Genomic DNA, 21195 nt, shown 5'->3' on the forward strand with positions numbered 1-21195 from the left:
ACCCACGCAAACACGGGGAGAATGTGCAAACTCCGCACGGACAGTGACCCAGAGCCGGGATTCGAAACTGGGACCTCGGCGCCGTGAGGCAGCAGGGCTAACCCACTGCGCCACCGTGCTGCCCTCAGCTGGCATTGTTAAAAGCTGGCTGTTCCGGCTGTTGCTTGTGAATTCACGCAATCAGGAACACCGCGATGGACGGCTGTGTGACCCTCCCGACATCCACCCGAAGGTCGCGACCCCCACTTTGAAAATGCGTGGGTTAGAGGAGCCCTATAAAATCCTCTTCTACCTCAATAAGTAAGCAGCAGACTGCTGATGAGCAGCATGTGTACGATCAGTTTATACAGTTTCAAATAACTTTTCACTTTAAAGTTTTTGTCTTCAATTATTTTTGTAAAAATGGCAGGAATGGAAGCTGGCTGTTAGAGAGAAGTAACATCGGTGATGATAATTAACACACATAATTCTGAATCAACTATATGTTAAATACAAGATCGCTTACATTGTTGTTTTCAGTCATTCTTTGACTAGTATGCCACTCTCTCCACGATAGCATCAGAAAGTTAGAAAATCACAATTCATTGTAACAGTTTAATTTTTTTTTAAACGGCAAGAATCTCTCTTCAATTAGACAATTGACGATTATGGTTTGTTGCCCAACAATGTTTTTCACTTCATTCTTAAACAAATCCATCCAACTGTTCAGGGCACAATAATGTTGTTAAAATAAAGTCAATCTGCTGAAAAGCAAATATATTTATTAAGCACTTTACTATACATAAGGACTTTTTGCTCAATATAATACAAGAAATAAAATAAAATCTTACAATGCAAAATTCAATGTACATTAAAGCTATTTACAACCAAATACAAAAACAAATGATTTAAGTGTAAATCTAACTAACTGAAATGCAGTTGGGTGACTATTTGAATAAACAAAATAGATTTGCATAGCAAAACAAAACTGATTAAAAAAATAGAAACATACAGAATTGAAATACTGCTTGGAATTAAAGATAGGAGAGTATGTTCGGAGGGACAAAGCCACCTGTCATCCTCTTCGGTTGCTTTTCTTTCAACTGAATGAATGAGTTACTTTGGACATTTTCAGTTTAGTAGAATCAATTAAGTAGACAGTCAACCCAGAGTTTTAGAGTCAAACTCCAGTGAATAAGCCCAAGACAAGAAGAGATGTCATTTTTGACTCCTCAAGCGTTCATGCTTCAAACGATTCAATCCTCCAAGCACCCCTCTCGAAATAATCCTCAACCCACCTTCCCAACAATTCTTGGGGAGTTGAGATGCAAACTCAGTCATACTCACTCATGATTCAGTTCTGGGAATTTTCTCTTTACAGTATTTACATCGCAGGGGCATGAAACAAATAATATTTGTAATTAGTTTAAAATCAAAATATTAACTCCCAAAACTCCAGATAGAGACATTCTCTCTGAAACTTTTAGCACCTTATGAATCAAGCTGATTATTGTCTAACCAGTACAATAATAAGGAATGAATTTGTAAAACCTAATTAACAAGAAAGGCCGCAGGGATTATTTGAAACTTTTAAGCACCCTCCTCCTCTGGGTAATAAAACACAAACACTGCCCACAATGAAGCTCTGCGTGTTTATTACGGTTATTACTGCTACACGGTACCTGGGGCTCTGTTTTGAATTCTGGGATGCAATGATACATGATTCAGCCTGTAGAGGCAAAGTCAACATTTCCAAAATCTGAAACTGCAGTCTGTCGATCAGACAATAGTCCCACAGGGACAAAAATACTGTATTGGAATACAAGCTTCTCTAACTTTTCCCACAAGAGGCTACTTTTAATACTCATATACAGAACATTAAATGATCTGGCCTGGAATCAGCTCCTTGTCTAATATGAACATGCACTACACCACAGTTGTCCTGCCATCTATACCTTCAACACCTTACACGTGACACCTTTTTTTAAACACAAAGTCACAAACATACAGCAAGCAATCAGCTTGTCTGTAACACGTTATGTAGCTGGGTGCATTCTGTCTCTTTCTTCCAAGAGGAAAGAAAACAACACACAAAATTCAATGCGTTCTTGTACTCCATTATAATTTGTACATCCAACTTTCATTAACATAGGAAAAAGATCTCCCTTTGAAAATCACTACTCAATTTGAAGTCACCCTTTTTTATATGAGTTTATGAATGCAACACTGCATGACAGAAAACAAAAGAAGTATTAGATCGACAGTTCCAGATTCATTTTCAATTCCACGTGGATGGCTCTGTAATGTCATCTCATCAAAACAATTTAATCAGAGGCCAGGGATAAAAACTCCATGCATGCTTATTCTACAAATGCAGATCTGAGCCCATAGCAAAAGGTGGGTATATTTTGCTACAACCTTCAGATCACATCATTAGTCGTAGGACATCAGCAATGCCTTGCTTGCTCAGAATCATATCCTTCTATGGACCGCGACCAAATTCTAAATTCACATTCTGCATGCTGAATTCCCCTCAAAACATCATAAAATAACAATAATTGTTAGGGTGTAACATATTGTTTTGTTATGAAACTACAAAGTATACAAACAAATATAAAGCATAGGTGGCTATACTTAAAAGACAAACTTAAACATAGGTACAGTACAGTCTTGTTTAATGAAGCATTTATGCAGTTGTAAGACTTCTCCACTGCTGTTTTCACAAAACGAATGTGTTTTCAAGACTGATAGCGGGTGACTTCCTCGAAATCGAGCTGGTGTTCCACTGAGGCTGCAGCTGGTTCAGTGCCGTTTTGATTCTGGCAGCAAAATATGATGGTAATTAAATGCTGCAATTCATTGAAATCCATTAGATTTTTTCTGGAAAAAAATGGATGATGGTTAGATTTAAAGACATTAATTAGCCAACAGGATTTTTCATGAATTTGTGTAAGTTATCATGTAGTTTTTGCAGTTAAATGAAACAGTACTAATTGATTTCAGTATCAAGAAGTAAAATCCTGGCTTCATTTCTCAATCCCCACCCCAAGGTAACTGAAATGGCACCCCTCTTGCTACCACAATTAGAATTATCTAATTCATAGACCTGGATATCATAATTGGGAACTATTTGTGGCTGTGTGGCCCAATTCTAAAGTGGCAGCAAATTAACTAACTCAATCACCAGTCATTACATTTATTAATACAACATATTGGTGTTACAATATGATAGATGGAGATTTGTACTAAACTAGTCTAGTTTTTATCCAGCTAACCACTTAAGTAAATACAATTGGTCTTTTCTACATCAGCTCTAGTGTTTCATCTTTTCCCACGAGAGTTGGTGGGTCAAATACAATTATACTAAATCTAACTCAAAACATGGAATACACAAATAGGAATGCACAAACAGAAATTAGATTTTGAACCATGAATTGACCCACATTTCTAACCAAGTGTACATAGAAGCCAAATATATTCGCAACAAAAATATATCAGGCACCATTGTCAATGGAATCATAAGTTTTAAGAAAGCAGGACTTTAAGAAAGCAGGGGCTGGTTTAGCTCACTGGGCTAAATCACTGGCTTTTAAAGCAGACAAAGCAGGTCAGCAGCACGGTTTGATTCCCCTACCAGCCTCCCTGGACAGGCGGCAGAATGTGGCGACTAGGGGCTTGTCACAGTAACTTAATTAAAGCCTACTTGTGACAATAAGCGATTTTCATTTCATTATTCGCTTGAAATCTCTCTTGAATTTGCTTAATCAGTCAGAATATGATTGTAATTGTTTTCTTTAATTACATTTTTCAGTAAGGTAGACGATTAAAAAATCGCTTCCAGTTGTGCATAATTTTGGCAAGGCTGTATTCACTGTCTGTTCCTAGTTGCTCACAAAGGTGCTGCAGGATATCTCTTTAAACTGATGTACTTACTCCCCTTGGATGTGATGCTTCACAATGATAGAGAATTTTAGAATATTGGGTGGGATTTTCCCGCATTTGGCGGGGCTGCCCGTACCGACACCAAGAGTGGCGCGAACCACCCAGCATCGGGCCGCCCGGAAGTTGCAGAATTCTCCGCACGTCAGGGGTGAGGCCGGTGCTGCAAGGCCGTCACCGGACGGCACGAGTTGGCGCATGTGCAGGACTGCCAGCGTGTTCTGGCGCATGCGCAGAACCGCCGGTGTGTTTCCTGCGTGTAGGCAGGGGGTTTCTTCTCCACGCCGGCCATGGCGGAGCCTTACAGAGGCTGGCGCAGAGGGAAAGAATGCCCCCATGGTACAGGCCCGCCCGCAGATCGGTGGGCCCCGATCGCGGGCCAGGGCACAGTGGGGCCCCCCACCGGGCCTGGATTCCTGCGCGTCCCCCCCCCCCCCCCCCCCCCCCCCCAACCGAGGACCCGGCTAGATGGCCGACAAGCCAGGTCCCGCCGGGATGGACCATGTCCATTCCACGCCGGCGGGACTGGCCAAAAACGGGCGGCCACTCAGCCCATAGAATTGCCGGGGGGGCCGCTGCCAACGGCCCCCAACAGACACGGCGCGATCCCTGCCCCCGCACGAAAACTGACGCCGGAGAATTCGGCAGCCGGCGGCAGGTCAGAATTCACGCCCCCCCCCCCCCCCCCCCCCCCCGCTGATTCTCCGACAGGCTTGGGGGGGGGGGGGTCAGTCGGAGAATCCCGCCCATTGACTCAGTTTTGTTCGTCATTTGTGCTATGCATTGAACAATAGATACTTCAACAGATACTTGCCAATCATTGCAAACTTACCCAGTTAAACTTACAGCTATACATTCATTTTCTCCAATGCACCATTACACCCTAAAGAATTTGAACCAAGTTCTTACTCAAAATAAGCCCATTTATTTTCCTTCAACACCAATTGAAAACAGCAATATCAGCGATTCCCAATATAAAGCAAAACACTAAAACTGCAGTCTTGGTCCACCTGTCTATGTTTGATGCTGAATACACATCTGTTTTTCAACAATAATCTTTATTGGCACAAGCAGGCTTACATTAACACTGCAATGAAGTTACTGTGAAAAGCCCCTAATAAGGAAACAAAAGATTTTATTATAAAATATTATCTGACATTACATGATATTTTACACAATAATGGATCAGAATTTACAATGAGATTAATGGTGAGGGTATTAGTGCTCACTTTTATAATTAAGGAAATCTAACAGCAACTTCTGAGGCAAACACACACACAGCTAAATGCAGAAATCCAGTTTTGCTGGTAGATACCCTGTTCCTTCACAGGATGAGCTATTGCAGTCCACTCTGACAGAATCAGCATTGAAATGACTGCAATGGTGTGAACTTGCAATACTTGTCTGTTATTTCTGAACTAAAATAGCTCAAACATTTAAAGCTGGTGCATTCAGGAGTAGGTTGAGTTTTTAAACTCAGTAGCAGTATTAAGTGTGTATTAAGTATTAAATATTAAGAAAAGGCTAACTAATTGCTTTGCTGTAAAGGAGTCTTTGACAATAGTAACCATAATATAGAATTTATATTTTGAACATGATATAATTTATTCTAAAACTAGGGCCTTGCATCTGAACAAGGAGAACTATGAAGGTACGAGTTGGCTATGGAGGATTGGGAAAATATATGAAGGTTTGACTGTAGACTGGCAATGGCTTGTATTTAAAGATGTACAACATGGTCTACAACATATACACATTCCCACTCAGTGGGAAAGGAAAATCAACCATGTCTAACAAAATAAGTAAAAGGTTGCATTAGATCAAAGAAAGTGGCTTATAAGGATGCCCAAAAAAGTGGTCAGCCCGAGGATTGGGAGCTATTTCGAACCCAGCAAAGGATACCTAAGAAACTGATAAAGAAAAAGAGAATATGAATATAAGTTAGTGAGAAACATAAAGGTGGACTGTAAAAGTTTCTTTAGGTATGTGAAAAAGAAAATTTGTATCTATGACAACTGTGGGCCCATTACAGATAGAAACTGAAGAATTTATAATGAAGAACAAGGAAATGATGGAGGAACTAAACAAATACTTTGTGTCTGTCTTCACAGAAATAGATACAGAAAATGTTCCAGAAATACTTGGCAACCAAGGAATTTGTGAAGCTGAGGCACTGAAATAAATTAAGAGATAGTACTTGAAAAGTTAACTGGATTGAAGGTTGATAAATTCCCTGGACCAGATGAACTGCATGAATGTATTGGTGGTTACCTTTCAATGCCCTATAGATCTTAGAAAGCCTAGAAAGTAGCAAACATAACCCCATTATTTAAGAAGGGAGGAGGAGAATAGAGAGCCACAGACTTTTTAGTTTGATGTTAGCATTTTAGCATTTTTAAATGTTAGAATCTATTATGAAAGATGTGACAACCAAACACTTAGGAAGTAATGGTAAAATTGGGCCAAGTCAACATGGATTTATGGAGATGAAATCAGGTTTGATAAATCTGGAGAAATTTTTTTGAAAATGTTACTTGTAGTATAGATGCAGGTGAGTCAGTGGATGTGAAGTATTTGGAGCTTCAGAAGGTTTTTGATTAGGGTTGATCACAAAGCAGGTTTTTGAACAAATTACACCATATGGGATGAGGGTTAAAATGCTAGTATGGATTGAGAATTGTTTAAGCAAAGAGTCGGAAATAACTTGGACCTTCTCAGGAGGCAGGTTGTTACCAGTGAAATACTGCAAGGGTCATTAATAAGGCCACAGCTGTTCACACTTAATATGAATGGTTTGGATGTGGAGGGCAATTGTAATATTTCCAAATTTGCAGACACATAACTACTTGGGAAAGTATGTTATCCACTTTGGTAGAAAAACAGAAAGACAGAATATTTATTGATTGGAGAGAGATTGGGAAGTGTTGATGTCCAAATGAACCAGAGTATCCTTGTTCATAAATCACCTGCAGGTGTAATAAAGAAGACAAATGGTATGGTGTTCTTCAGCACAAGGGATCAGAATAGAGAAATAAAGATGCAATTGTATAGAGTCTTGGTGAGATTGTACCTACAGTATTGTGTACAGTTTTGGTCTCATTATCTAAGGAAGGTTATAGTTACCATTGAACGGGTGCAACAGAGGTTCACCAGACTAATCCCAGGGATGGCAAGATTGCCTACATGCAGGGCCTAGCTCCCTGATCCTGTCAGTATTTGGCGTGCCGTAGTTCTGGAAGAGTTGAGAAATAGATATCCAGTGCTTCTGGATATTGCACCTGTAGTATTGTGTACAATTTGGGGTTCATTATCTAAGGAAAGATACACTTGTCATAGAGCGAGTACAAAAAACACTGGGGACACCATGACAAAGAGGATCTACAGAAAATTGACATGATGTAGCATGCATTAAGTCATTACCCGATGGACATATTAGAGTAGCATAAAGCTCTTTTGGCAATGCACTAGGGAAAGGGTTTCAAAAGATGTTTGTGGATTTAGGTATATGAAGGTTACTCCTGGCGCCAAAACTAATTTCCTGACCACTTCCCCCTTCCTTGCCTGACAATCTTGCTTGTTCAGTTCTGTGGAGGAGCCATCAGCCTTGCACTTCTGACTCCAAAGTTTACTGATATCTTTCAAATGAGGTCCAACCACGAAAACAGGTTGGACCTTTGGTGAAGTTAATTGGGCAGTTAGGGTTCGCACTCTGTGCAGGGTCCTTCTGGTGAACAGAGTAAGTGGTCACATAACTGTCCCCATAATAAATTATTTTACAAAAAATATTAGCTTTAGCTTCTATATTAAACTACAAACCTCCATCATATAACTAGTTAATTTATTATCTTGCTGCTAACAGAACAAAACCTTTTTTTCTAAATGGGATAATTCTCTTTCGAAATTTATTTTGAAATGCTTTAAGACAAAGCTTTTTGGAACAACTAAATAATTCACTGTGGTTTGACAATGGCACGTTTAGTGCCAGCATTACTATGCAAAGATGAATAATTATGCATCAGTTGTAAACAATTTAGACATCCACCTGTGCTGAATGTACCTTCTGATGAATAACTGTACCTGAATTGAACCTACATATTCAAGCTCCCACAACCTAAGAGTTGCATTCCTATACTCAATATTTCCGTTAAATCTTCCAGTCTCAAGAATTATTGGAAAAATATGTTTTCATAAAATTGTTCAATTGTGAAACCAGCTCGTGGTTGTATGAATTTACATATAGCACCAATCAAATCATACTTAATCCATCAGCTAAAGAAATGCCCAGCACTAGTTTCTCATCCCTCCCACAGATTAAACAACTTGCTCTTTGAAGTATGCTCAACTATGAATGTGTGTGGAAGTTGAGATTTCCTGGGTGAGAATGCAGGGCATTTAAGGGATAGAATTTGTCTTCCCCATCTGGGTGGCAATCTGCTAGAGTGGACTACTTGTCTGTTGAAGAATGGAAAATAGATCAGGTTACATAAAGGGCAATAATGTGCTCCATTTGTGTACCGCCAAGTGGTTAAACTGAAATTCTACCCCTTTTATTGGTATTATTTTACATACCTTCCCATGATACGACTAGTCTTAGAGATAGTCTTCTATTAGCGATAGTTATAATATCAAAGTGATTTGAATCCAGATATTGCCCACTACTGTTACTATGCGCTACTACTGGCTCACGTTACTATGCGCTACTACTGGCTCACGTAATAGATCAAAACACACTTAAAGGTGTTGAACCGTACAATAGGAAAATTGAATATACAACACTGAAAGATATCATAACATAAACATTTATATCCATTAGAGTTGCTCACAAATGGCAGTACCTGCTACAATGGAGTCTCCTTCTTGTAGTTAAAGCTAGGGTCCGTCCCTTCAATCTGTAATTTTAGGGCTTGCTTCAGACTCAGTTCAGTCTCTGCTAATGGATAACCTTCCAAACATTCAGTATGACCTCTTTCCTGTCCACTCCTTGGAACTGCAACCCTGCCCAGGAAAACAGGATTTGCTTGCAAATAATTTGGATTTGTCATTATTCCATTTCTTTTCTTTTGCTCACTGTGTTGCTGAATTAAGAACTGTTGCTGAGCCCTTGAAGTTTCCTGTGGACTGTGTGGAATCAAGATCTTGCATTGTGACTCGGGCGGTATTTCTTTCAATGACACTGCATTATTCTGTCCCATTTTATTTATTGTTGTTCGTTTGTCTAGTTGTGTCATTTCATATTCCAAAACCTTTGGCTGAGATGAGCTGTTTTGCTTGTTTTGAGCTGATCTCTTCCCAGATGAACTAGTTTTGGTGGAACCTTCACTGGGTTCAATGTGTCCAGTTTTGCTACTTTTACTAGATCTCATATTGGGCTTAATTTGTCCCCAATCACAGTCACTAGTTGTGGAACCAGCATGTTGTCCTATGGAGCGTGTAGTAGACGTCGGAGATACAATAGACTGCCTGCTTCGACTGCGTGGCAAAGAATGCTGCTGTATCTGCTCTGTGAAGGACATGCCGTGGAAACTGTCCATAGGTACAGTTTGGGCTGTTGCTGTGGATGATGTTGTGCGAAGAGAGGAGTTTTTGGAACTCTTCAGTGAATTATTGGACAATGAAGATTTTTGTCGATCAACTGTTGAATCTGGAGATTCAGAGGGTGAACTAAAAGGGTGTTGAGGGCCATTAGAAAATCCACGCAAGGCAGACTGAAGATCTCCTCCACCAGTGCTGCCAGAGCTATTTGATTTAATTGTCAAGGAGTGCATTTTCACAGTGACAGACTGAGGGGCTGCCTGTTCCATCGTATGAACTGGAGAAGGGCTACATCCATTTGAACTTGATGCCCCATACTTTTCCAATAACTTTATAATCTGTGCATGGCCACCTTTTGCTGCAACTCGCATTGCAGTCCGTCCAAATTGGTCTGCATGGTTTGGATCAGCACCATGTTCCAGCAATGTCTGAACAACATCCACGTGCCCTTCCTGGGCTGCAATACAAAGAGCAGTAGCACCTTGGTTACATGTATGATCGACCAATGCGCCATGGTCAATCAGCAACTGTACAACTTTCACGTGACCCTGCCATGCAGAAGATTGCAAAGCTGACCGCTTCTCATTGTCAGCAGAATTGACATCAGCATGATAATTTATCAAAAGCTGGGCCATTTCCAAATGCCCCTGCCAGCAGGAGACATGAAGAGCGGTTCTCCCCTCTGCATCTGTGCTTTCCACATTTGCTCCATTTTCTAATAAATACTCAGCCATTGCTAGCTGATTTTCAAGTGCCAAGATGTAGAGTGTTGGCCGGTTGTCGGCATCCTTGTAATTCACATCAGCCCCATGACTCAAGAGCAGTTCGACTATATCTCGATGGCCTTCTAATGATGCAACACGTAATGCATTCCTCCCATCGTAGCCTCTCTGGTCCACATTTGATTTGTTTTCAAGCATAACCTGCACACAGTCGTAATGGCCTTCCTGACCTGCTAGTATTAAAGGGATTCGACCATCATTGTCCACCTCATTAGTTCGAGCACCTTGTTCAATAAGTGCTTCGCATACTAGTCGGTGACCCTCAAATGCTGACATATGCAATGGAGTCCAACCAGCATCATCTCTATGATTCTCATCTAGTCCTCTGTCCAGCAGAGTGCGCACCACTTCGACATTCCCTTGTGCTGAGGCTATACTCAGTACTGTTCTTCCTTCACTATCAATAGTATCTACAGCTGCACCCCAAAACAACAATGTATTTACAACAGATGCATGGCCCATTGATGCGGCAGCCAGAAGAGGAGTACGACCATTGTTATCTGTGTGATCCACATCTGCCCCTCCTTCAAGAAGCAAATCAACAACGTCCACATGACCTTCATAGGCAGCTACTAACAGTGGAGTCATACCATCTTTGTCACAGTGATCAACTTCTGCTCCTCGGTCAATCAGCAAGCTAACTACTGATGCATGACCTTTACTTGCAGGGACGCACAATGCAGCTACTGATAGGGCTGTTCTTCCATCCACATCTTCATGATTGATCTCTGCACCATGATCTATCAGGTGTTCTACTATCTCTCTATGCCCCATGTATGCTGCTGCAATAAGTGCAGTTCTTCCTTCATTATCTGCTTTGTTAACCTCTGCTCCATGTTGAAGCAAATTTAGAACAATGTCCTCGTGTCCTCCCCATGCTGCAGCCCTGAGAGCAGTTCGACTGTCTGCATCTGCGCAATCTACCTTAGCTCCAGCATAGAGAAGTGCAGATACAACCTCCGTATGCCCTCCCCAAGCTGCTGACCTTAATGCTGTCCAGCCATCTTGATCAGTATGATTTATGTTGGCACCATGTCCAATTAGGCAATTAATAACCTTGGTATGGCCTTGCCTTGCGGCAAGTGTAAGTGCAGTCTGTCCATGATTATCTTCAATTTCTAGATCAGCATCCCTAGATATCAGTAGGTTAACAACATCCAAATTGCCACTGTACGCTGCACTACCTAAAAGTGTTCTCCCATTCGAGTCACTTTGATTAACAGAAGCACCATTGTCTAGTAAAGTTCGAATGGAGTCCTCCCGCTCTAGTGCCTGCCGTACAATACATGATGTGCGGTCATCATCACTGTTCACATGAGCTCCTGCTTTGACTAAAAGTTGTAGAATTTCCTGCTCTTTAGGAACCATTGTTGACAACGCTCCTTTTACAGGTGTGCTGTTCCAGATCATCCACAAAGCCAAGTGATATAGCTCCAGCTGTAAGTTAGAATTAAGCAGGTGCAGTGCAAACTCCTGTACCTCCAAAGGGGAAAGTTCTTTTGCACGACATGTGTAACTCATAGCAAGCATTCTATGGCCCTCTGCTGCATTACACAAATATTTCTGTGTGCAGTGCTTCACGTCAAGCAACCACTCAGCGAAACTGTAATGAAACAGAATTTTAGTGCTCCCCAAGCCATCTACAAGAACCTTTGATAATATATCTAATTTCCGTTGAAATTCTTCAATTGTCATGGTTATGTTTTTTGTCCAGACTGCATGATACAATTCCAACATAGTTAATGGCCTACAGGCAGCCAAAATTACATTTAAAATAGGTTGCACTTTTGCAAACTGTTTTCGCACAAAAAGCCTCTGACAAAGCCAGAGATACAGTCCATTCAGTGTTCCTGGAATATCCCTAATCTCTCGCAGCATAATAAAACTTTCCACTACTCCATCAAGGACACGTTCGAGGTAAAGAAAACAGCCACTGCTTTTAATATGGAGCTGGTTCAACATTTCAGCTGTTTCTTTTGTCAGATGTTGTCTCAATGCTTCTTCCTGGTCCAAACGATACAGGATATACTGCTGTACGTCTTTTACAATGTAGGCTTTACGTAGATCATCCAAGCTAATTTTTCGGAAACCTGAAAGAAAGAAAAAAGATTAAATGATGTGCTATAAGCAGCAGTTTATTTAGCTATTGGTTGCCCCTTTCATAAAACTTCCTTTAGCACACCTTGATACCCAATGAATAAGTATAATCCTGACCATCTAAATCTTTGTCCTTGCAACTTACTGTCCCATCTGCACTCTCTCTTTCATCTCCAAAGTTTCAGAACATCTTCTAAAGCTCCATTTTTAAAACATCTCCAATCAGGTTTTCTATCCTGCCACATCATTGAAGTGGCCCTAATAAAAGCCACAAATAACATTTTGTGATTGTAACCATGTTGCATTACTTCTCTTCACCTTCTTGACCTCTGTGCAGATTTGACATGATTGATCACACTATCCTCCTCCAACATCTCTTCTCCCATGTACACTTCAGTTGGCTGGCTTTGATCCATCCATCCAGCAAGCTATTGGGGCTAAAATGTAGACAACTCTCCTGGCCTTGATGGAATGCATTCCAGGGTGCTAAAAAAAATGGCGGGTGAAATAGCAATGAGCTTGTGGTAATTTACCAAAATTCACTGGACTCTGGGGCGGTTCCGGCAGATTGGAAAATAGCAAATGTGACGCCACTGTTTAAAAAAAGAGGTAGACAAAAGGCGAGTAACTATAAGCCAGTGAGCTTAGATTCAAGCATTTTCCCCACTACAGAAGTTAGCAAGGAATAAATAGCGAGACATCTGGATAGGAATTGTCCCATTGGGCAGACGCAGAATGGGTTCATGAAAGGTAGGTCAGGTTTAACTAATTTACTGGAATTCATTGAGGACATTATGAGCGCGGCGGACAACAGGGAACTGGTGAATGTGGTGTTTCTGGATTCCCAGAAGGCATTAGACAAGGGTTGTGATGAGTGAACGGATAAGTGGAGCTGAGTTCTCAAAAAGATCCGCCATGATCTTATTGAATGGCGGTGCAGGCTCGAGGGGCCAGATGGCCTACTCCTGATCCTAGTTCTCATGTTCTTATTACCCATCCAGAGGTAATGTAGTCAGAGGTTTTCCTGCAATGGTTTCACTTCCCACCCCCCTGAAGTCTCTCAAGAAACTAATCTTTGGCCATTTCCAATTTCTCACCTACATGTTGTCCCTTTAACACAACACCCAAAGATGTGGGGCTGGATTCACCGCATCCTGTCGCCGAAATCACAGCCGGCTGCGGGGTGGAGATTCCATTTCGGCGCAGGAAATCGGACCGGCGCCAGTTCGTCGATTCTCTGGGCCCCGAAAAGCGGCGTACTTGGAGAGTTCCTCAGGGTAGTATCCTAGGCCCAACCATCTTCAGCTGCTTAATCAACAACCTCCTTTCCATCATAAGGTCAGAACTGGGAATGGAGGGCAGCACGGTGGCCTAGTGGTTAGTACAACCGCCTCACGGCGCTGAGGTCCCAGGTTCGATCCCGGCTCTGGGTCACTGTCCGTGTGGAGTTTGCACATTCTTCCCGTGTCTGCGTGGGTTTCGCCCCCACAACCCAAAAATGTGCAGAGTAGGTGGATTGGCCACGCTAAATTGCCCCTTAATTGGAAAAAATAATTGGGTAATTTAAATTTATAAAAAAAAAGAACTGGGAATGTTTGCGGATGAGTGCACAATGTTTAGCCCCATTCACAACTCCTCAGATACTGAAACAGTCCATGTCCAAATGCAGCAAGACCTGGGCAATATCCAGGCTTGGGCTGATAAGTGGCAAGTTACATTCACTCCACACAAGTTCCAGGCAATGACCATCTCCTACAAGAGAGGATCTAACCACTGTCCATTGACATTCAATGGCATTACCATTGCTGAATCCCCCTCAATCAACATTCTGGGGGTGGGGGGTGTTACCATTGATCAGAAACTAAATTGAACTAGCCATATTAATACTGTGGCTACCAGGGTAGGAATCCTACAACGAGTAACTCACCTACTGACCCCCCAAAGACTGTCCACCATCTACAAAGCACAAGGACTGTAATGGGATACTCTCCACATGTCTGGATGAGTACAGCTCAAACAACACAAGAAGTTCGACACCATCCAAGACAAAGCAACCCGCTTGATTGCTACCCCTTCTACAAACATCCCTCCACAAATTCTGCATTCCATGAGCTCTGGACATGTATGCAGCCACCACTCTCTTTGGCTCATCCTTTAAACTTTGAAATCCCCTTGCTAAACCTCTTTACTTCTACCTCCTCCTGATAAACTCTCCTTATCAATCTTTTCGCCATCTGCCCTAGTATCTCCCTCTTTGGCTTGATTTCAACTTTTTTCTTATTACATTTCCATGAAACACATTGTGATCTTTCCCGAATTGAAAAACATTATATGTGCAAGTTATTGTAAGTTTTACAGACAGTAAAGCCTGAGATTCTATTTTAAATATGAGAATGTTGGTTAGAGTGAAATACGATTAAGCTTAACTATGATGACTCTAAAACTCATTTTTTAAGCATGCAAAAAAAGTATGACCATTGAGTGAGGCACCAGAACAGACCCAGCAACCAAAAAAACATTACTGAGGTTTGTACCATCAGGGTAGGAGGGATTGAAACTGGACAGGGAGATGTTGGGGTGGAAAGGAGAGAATGTATATCTTTTTTTAAAAATTCCAATTAAGGGGCAATTTAGCACGGCCAATCCACCTACCCTGCACATCCCTTGGGTTGTGGAGGTGAGAGCCACACAGACATGGAGAGAATGTATAAACTCCACACTGACAGTGACCCGGGATTGGGTCCTCAGTGCCATGAGGCAGCAATGCTAACCACTGCGCCACCGTGCTGCCCTGAGAATGTACATCTTTTTGAAAAGTCTTTCCTCACTTTCATCTCAAAAGTGTATTCACATTCGTAGAACGCAAATGTCAATTTTTTTTTTAAAAGTGCACAAAAGCATTAAACTCTTTCTGCAAAGCTGTCATTGTTAAATATAGTTATGGACGATTCCTTCATCTAGAAAATCTTTGAAATATTTTGAACTCATTGGTCCTGATTTTCAGAGTCGCACCAGTTATACACTAGTAAAATAAAACCGATTGAAGTTTTGTTTCTTCGCTGTTAAAGTCAAAATTTGAAACACAAGAAAAATGTTTCAACATGATCGCAAGTTTACTTAGTGATGTTAAAAAAGGTAACAAGGTCTTCAATTTAATCAACAACTTGTAATAGAAAATGGACTCCATATATTATTTTATTACCTGATGATTTTCTAAAATCCAGTATTCTCATTTTTTGTTGTTTAATAGGTTGTGCTACTGCCTCTTGAGCCTGAAGCTCTGGGTTCAAGTACTACTTCAAGACTTGATGGCCACAGAAAGGGAATTCATGGCTCAGTTAAAACTGGTGTTAAGAGCCTTTCCTGTTGATTTCCTTATTCCTCCTTGCTTTATCTTTGCTGTTATCATTTTAATTCCTGGATGATTAATGGACAAACATCTTTAAGTTGAGCAGGGGCAATGAGGAACTCACACTGTGCTAGATTTGGACAGCAGAACTCAGACCTTTCGGCACCTGAATTGGTTCGATTGGTTGGCTGGTGGCCAATGAATTGGCCAATAGGCCATATTCTGCCGGTAACAGGCTTGCTTGGGTGCTGCCTGAGTGGAATGATTTTCAATGAGCCTGGGGAAAGGCAGTTGGAGACCTGGACACTTAGAGGAAAGGAACTATCTGTCTCTTGTTTTCTCCAGAAAAGCTGTATTGTTGCTGTATTTCTGAAACTGCAGATACCTGAATGAATCTACAGTGAAAATCATTACAGACTAGAAATAAAAATTGCGACCTGACAGTTTATATCAAAGAAAGCTGTGCTAAAACAACCATCTGAAACAAAGGTTCTAATTTTTTACTTTCATTATTATTTCCCCCCCCCCCCCCCCATTCTCCCTCTGTTTGTATTGTCATGGGAATGTCACTTTAAGAAATGTCTGACTGCTCAAGTGGCGGCAGTGATGTCAGAGGATGAGTGGAGCTGAGCTTTGGCTATGCTTTTTAGTTTCGCTTTGAGAAAAAGCTTGGGTGTGTCTGTGATTTTTGGTTTTCTTTTAGTGTTGGAGCTACAGGCAGCCAAAGAAGGTGCAATTTTGATCTCCGCAATGGAAAGACTATCTCTAGATCATTTGGTGAATTCAGAGTGATAACTGCTTTCAGTAGAGAATTTGAACCTGATGCGCTTCTATAAAAAGGATTTTTGTCTAATGGATGTTAAAAGGAATGTTTAAGGATTGCTTAGAGTGTTGCATTCTTTGGGGGGTGTATTTGAATTGATGGTTGCTAAGATGTTCACTGTATGTTTTAAAAAGGTTAACTGAGTTGATAGAATAAACATTGTTTTGATTTAAAAATTACTTTTAAATTTCTGCTGCATCACACGTGCAGAGTGGGCCATGTGCTCCCCATACCACAATCTGTAAAAGACATGGGTCAGGTGAACTCCATGATACTCTTTGAGGTTCTCTAGACCCTGGCCCATAACAAATTGGGGGCTTAAAGGGGATAAAAGTCTATCTATTGGATTGGCTTAGTGAACTTAAAGACAGTGAGGGGTGAGCATATTGTGGTTGCTTTTCAGGTGTGGTATTTCAGTTGAAGTAGGGAATGTGTTGTGGACGATGGCTCTTTCAGAGGCTCTGAAGTTTTTGGTGGTGAAGACAGTCACACGCAGTACCTTACGGACAGAGACTAAAAACAAGCTTTTAGAGTTGGCAAAAACATTGCCTGACAAAATGCAAAAAGATGAGTTAATTATGACGGTGGCAAAGCATTTTAAATTGCCTGAGATACAGTTTGACTCGTTGGAAATAGCAAAGCTTCCGTTACAAATTAAACAAATGGAACATGAGAAAGAATTAAAGCAGCTTGAATATGAAAGAGAGAGAGAGGAAAAAGAAAAAGAGAGTGAAGAAAGGAAAACAGAAAGAATAGCCTGAGCAGAACAAGATAAAGAGGGAGAGTTTGAACTTCAGAAAATGGACACGAAACATGATAGTCAGTTAAAATTAGCAGACACAAAGGGAAACGTACAGTTGGAGGATAGTGAGAAAGAGCGTCATAGTCAAAGGCTTGGTGGGGATCAATTTAAATATGTCCACGCAGTGCCAAAGTTTGATGAGGAGGTAGTAAAAGCCTTTTTCTTTTCATTTGAGAAGGTTGCTAAACAAATGAAATGGCCACAGGACATGTGGGTATTACTGATTCAAACAAAGCTGGTAGGTAGGGCTCGTGAAGTGTTTGCATCACTATCGGAGGAGGTATCTGGGACGTATGAGGTGAAAAGATCCATCTTAGGTGCACATGAACTAGTGCCTGAAGCCTACAGACAAAGATTTAGAAATTTAAGGAAAGAATTTGGTCAAACATATATGGAGTTTGAAAGGATCAAACAGAGTAATTTGATAGGTGGATAAGGGCTTTGAAAATAGACCAAATGTATGAAGCTCTCAGAGAAATTATGCTTTTGGAGGAGTTTAAATATTCAACTCCTGATGTAGTGAGAACTCATGTGGAAGAACAGAGGGTTAAAACTGCGAGATTAGCAGCAGAAATGGCAGGTGATTATGAATTAGTTCATAAATCAGAGCTTGGTTTCCGACATCAGTTTTAGCCTGTGAGGGACAGAAACTGGGGACATGAAAAATACTCAAGTGGTAAAGGTAAAGGTGATCTGATGGGAGATAATAAGGAGAGTGTACCTCAGATTAAAAAAGAAATCCAGGAGGTGGAAAAGAAATGAAAAGTTTCAAATGTTTTCACTGTAATAAACTAGACCATGTAAAGTCACAGTGTTGGTGGTTGAAGAAAAGCACTGGGAAGGCTGATGTGGTAAAACAGGATAAGACAGTGGGGTTTGTTAAAGTGGTAAAGGAAAGCCCAAGTGAAGCGAAGGAGGTGCAAAAGATTGTACAGTCTGATCAAGAGGTGATGATGATAAAAAGTTGCCAGATCTCTTTAAAGAATTTACTTGTGTGGGTAAACTTTACTCATGTGTATCAGGAGGAGCAGGTAAAGAAGTCACAATTTTAAGAGATACGGGAGCTAGTCAATCTTTAATGGTAAGAAATTAGGGGTTATGTAGTTTGGGAGAAATATTGCCAGAAAAGGTGGTAATATGTGGAATTCAGGGTGAGAAGAGTAGTGTTCCATTATATAAGGTAAGGTTGGAAAGTCCAATGAAGAGTGGTGAAGTTGTAGTAGGAGTAATAGAGAAACTATCTTGTCCAGGAATATAGTTTATCTTGGGTAATGATACAGCTGGATCACAGGTGGGAGTGATGCCTACTGTGGTTGATAAGCCAGTGGAAAATCAGACAACTGAAGTGTTGAAGGACGAGTATCCTGGGATTTTTCCGGACTGTGTAGTAACAAGGTCGCAAAGTCACAGGTTAAGACAAGAGGAGAAATCAAAGAGTGAAGATAAAGTTGAAGTGCAATTATCAGAAACAATTTTTGATCAGATGGTTGAAAAAGAACAAGAACAGGTGGAGGATGAGGAGGATATTTTTAGTTCAGGAAAATTGGCGGAGTTACAACAGAAAGATATAGAAATAAAACCATGTATCAGAAAGCATACACGGAGGAGGAATCTGAGTGTATACCAGAGTGTTATTACCATAAAAGTGATGTCTTGATGAGAAAATGGAGATCTTTACATATGCAGGTGGATGAAAAGTGGGCAGAAGTTCATCAAGTGGTATTGCCGGTAGGGAAAGGACGTGTTGCGAGTTGCACGTGAGGTACCAGTGGGAGGTCATTTGGGAGTAAGGGAAATTCAAGCTAAAATACAAAAACATTTTTATTGGCCTGGCCGTCATACAGATGTAGTTAAATTTTGTCGACCATGTCACACATGTCAAGTGATAGGGAAACCTCAAGCAGTGATAAAACCAGCGCCCTTCATACCAATTACAGCATTTGAGGAACCTTTTACTAGAGTCTTAATTGATTGTGTAGGACCGTTTTCTAAAACGAAAAGTGGGAATCAATATTTTTGGACTATAATGGATGTGACTACTAGATTTCCAGAGGCCATTCCAGTACGTAATGTTACAGCTAAAAAGCTTGTGGCGGAGTTACTTAAATTCTTTACTAGATATGGACTACCCACAGAAATACAATCGGATCAAGGATCAAATTTTACCTCAAAGTTATTCAAAGAAGTTATCGATAGCTTAGGAATAAGACACTGCGTACCATCCAGAATTGCAGGGAGCGTTAGAAAGGTGGATTCAGACATTAAAGACAATGTTGAGGGCTTATTGTCAAGATTATCCAGTGGTTTGGGATAAAGGAATTCCATTCAGACTGTTTGCAATTCGGGATGCACCTAATGTGTCAACCAAATTCAGTCCTTTTAAACTAATTTTTGGTCATGGGGTAAGAGGACCACTTATCGAATTTACAGTGCAGAAGGAGGCCATTCGGCCCATCGAGTCTGCACCGGCTCTTGGAAAGAGCACCCTACCCAAGGTCAACACCGCCACCCTATCCCCATAACCCAACCCAACACTAAGGGCAATTGTGGACACTAAGAGCAATTTATCAGGGCAAATCCACCTAACCTGCACATCTTTGGACTGTGGGAGGAAACCGGAGCACCCGGAGGAAACCCACGCGCACACAGGAAGGATGTGCAGACTCCGCACAGACAGTGACCCAAGCTGGAATAGAACCTGGGACCCTGGAGCTGTGAAGCAGTTGTGCTATCCACAATGCTACCGTGCTGCCCCAACTCAAATTGATTAAGGAAAAATTGGTGAGTGAGAAATCTCCTTCGCCCTTTCGGATAAAGGTACCTGCCAGTGGATTGGATTTAGTGTCAAATTTTAGGAAACGATTAACTAGAGCAGGGGAATTGGCTAGACAACATTTAAAAGTTGCACAACATGTGATGAAACGGGAAGCGGACAAGAAATCCAAAGTTCGTAGTTTTGCCTGTGGAGATAAAGTTTTATTATTGTTACCAGTGGTAGGTGAACCTCTAAAAGCAAGGTTTTGTGGACCTTATCAGATTGAAAGGAAATTAGGTGAGATGAATTATGTGGTAAGAATACCAGATAGAAGGAAAACTCACCATGTGTGGCATGTGAATATGCTTAAAAGGTACTTTGGAAGGGAAGGAGAGAAAAAGGAGAAGGTTTTAATGATTCTAACTCAAAGTGACGAACCAAATCCAGATGACTGTGAATTTGACATACCTCAAATTGAATGGGAAAATGAGGATGTTCTTAAAAATTGGGATAAATTGTTGAGGAAAAGTGGACTGACCTGAAAGAGTTATTGATATCACAGGGCAAGTTTGTGGAGATAAGTTGGGAAGCACTAAAATGGATATACATGATGTAGATGTGGGAAATGCTGTTCCAATCAAACAACATCCATATAGACTTAACCCTTTAAAATTGGCACAGGTTAACAAAGAGATTGAAAGTATGCTTAAAAATGGCATAATTGAAGTGGGTTGCAGCCAATGGAGCTCACCCATAGTGATGGTACCAAAACCGGACAGTACCCAACGGTTGTGTGTAGACTATAGAAAGGTTAATGCAGTTACAAGAACAGACTCTTATCCTATCCCACGTTTGTAGGTTTGCATTGTGAAAGTGGGACAATCAGCTTTTATTTCCAAACTGGATTTACTTAAGGGTTACTGGCAGGTACCTTTATCCGAAAGGGCGAAGGAGATTTCAGCTTTTGTGACTCCAGATGGTATATACCAATTCAAAGTTATGCCATTTGGCATGATAAACACCCCAACCACATTTCAATGGTTAACTAACAAAGTCATTTCAGGATTACCAATTGTGCGGTATACAGAGATGATCTGGTAATTTTTAGTCAGACATGGACAGAACATTTGAAGCATT

General features: G+C 41.0%; 1 protein-coding gene across 1 annotated transcript in view; it reads right to left on the minus strand.

The window, feature by feature from the left end:
- Positions 1-719: 719 nt before the first annotated feature.
- ankrd50 (ankyrin repeat domain 50) overlaps positions 720-21195 on the minus strand; it is a 181170-nt gene continuing 160694 nt past the window's right edge. The window contains exons 3-4 of the mRNA XM_038792400.1: positions 8754-12322; positions 720-2859 (exon numbers count right to left, since the gene is read on the minus strand). Of these exons, the coding sequence (XP_038648328.1) occupies positions 8757-12322 (3566 nt within the window). The 3' untranslated portion in view covers positions 720-2859; positions 8754-8756. The remainder of the gene's footprint in view (positions 2860-8753; positions 12323-21195) is intronic.

This window comes from Scyliorhinus canicula, chromosome 3 (genome assembly GCF_902713615.1).
Source record: "Scyliorhinus canicula chromosome 3, sScyCan1.1, whole genome shotgun sequence".
Lineage (NCBI taxonomy): Eukaryota > Metazoa > Chordata > Chondrichthyes > Carcharhiniformes > Scyliorhinidae > Scyliorhinus > Scyliorhinus canicula.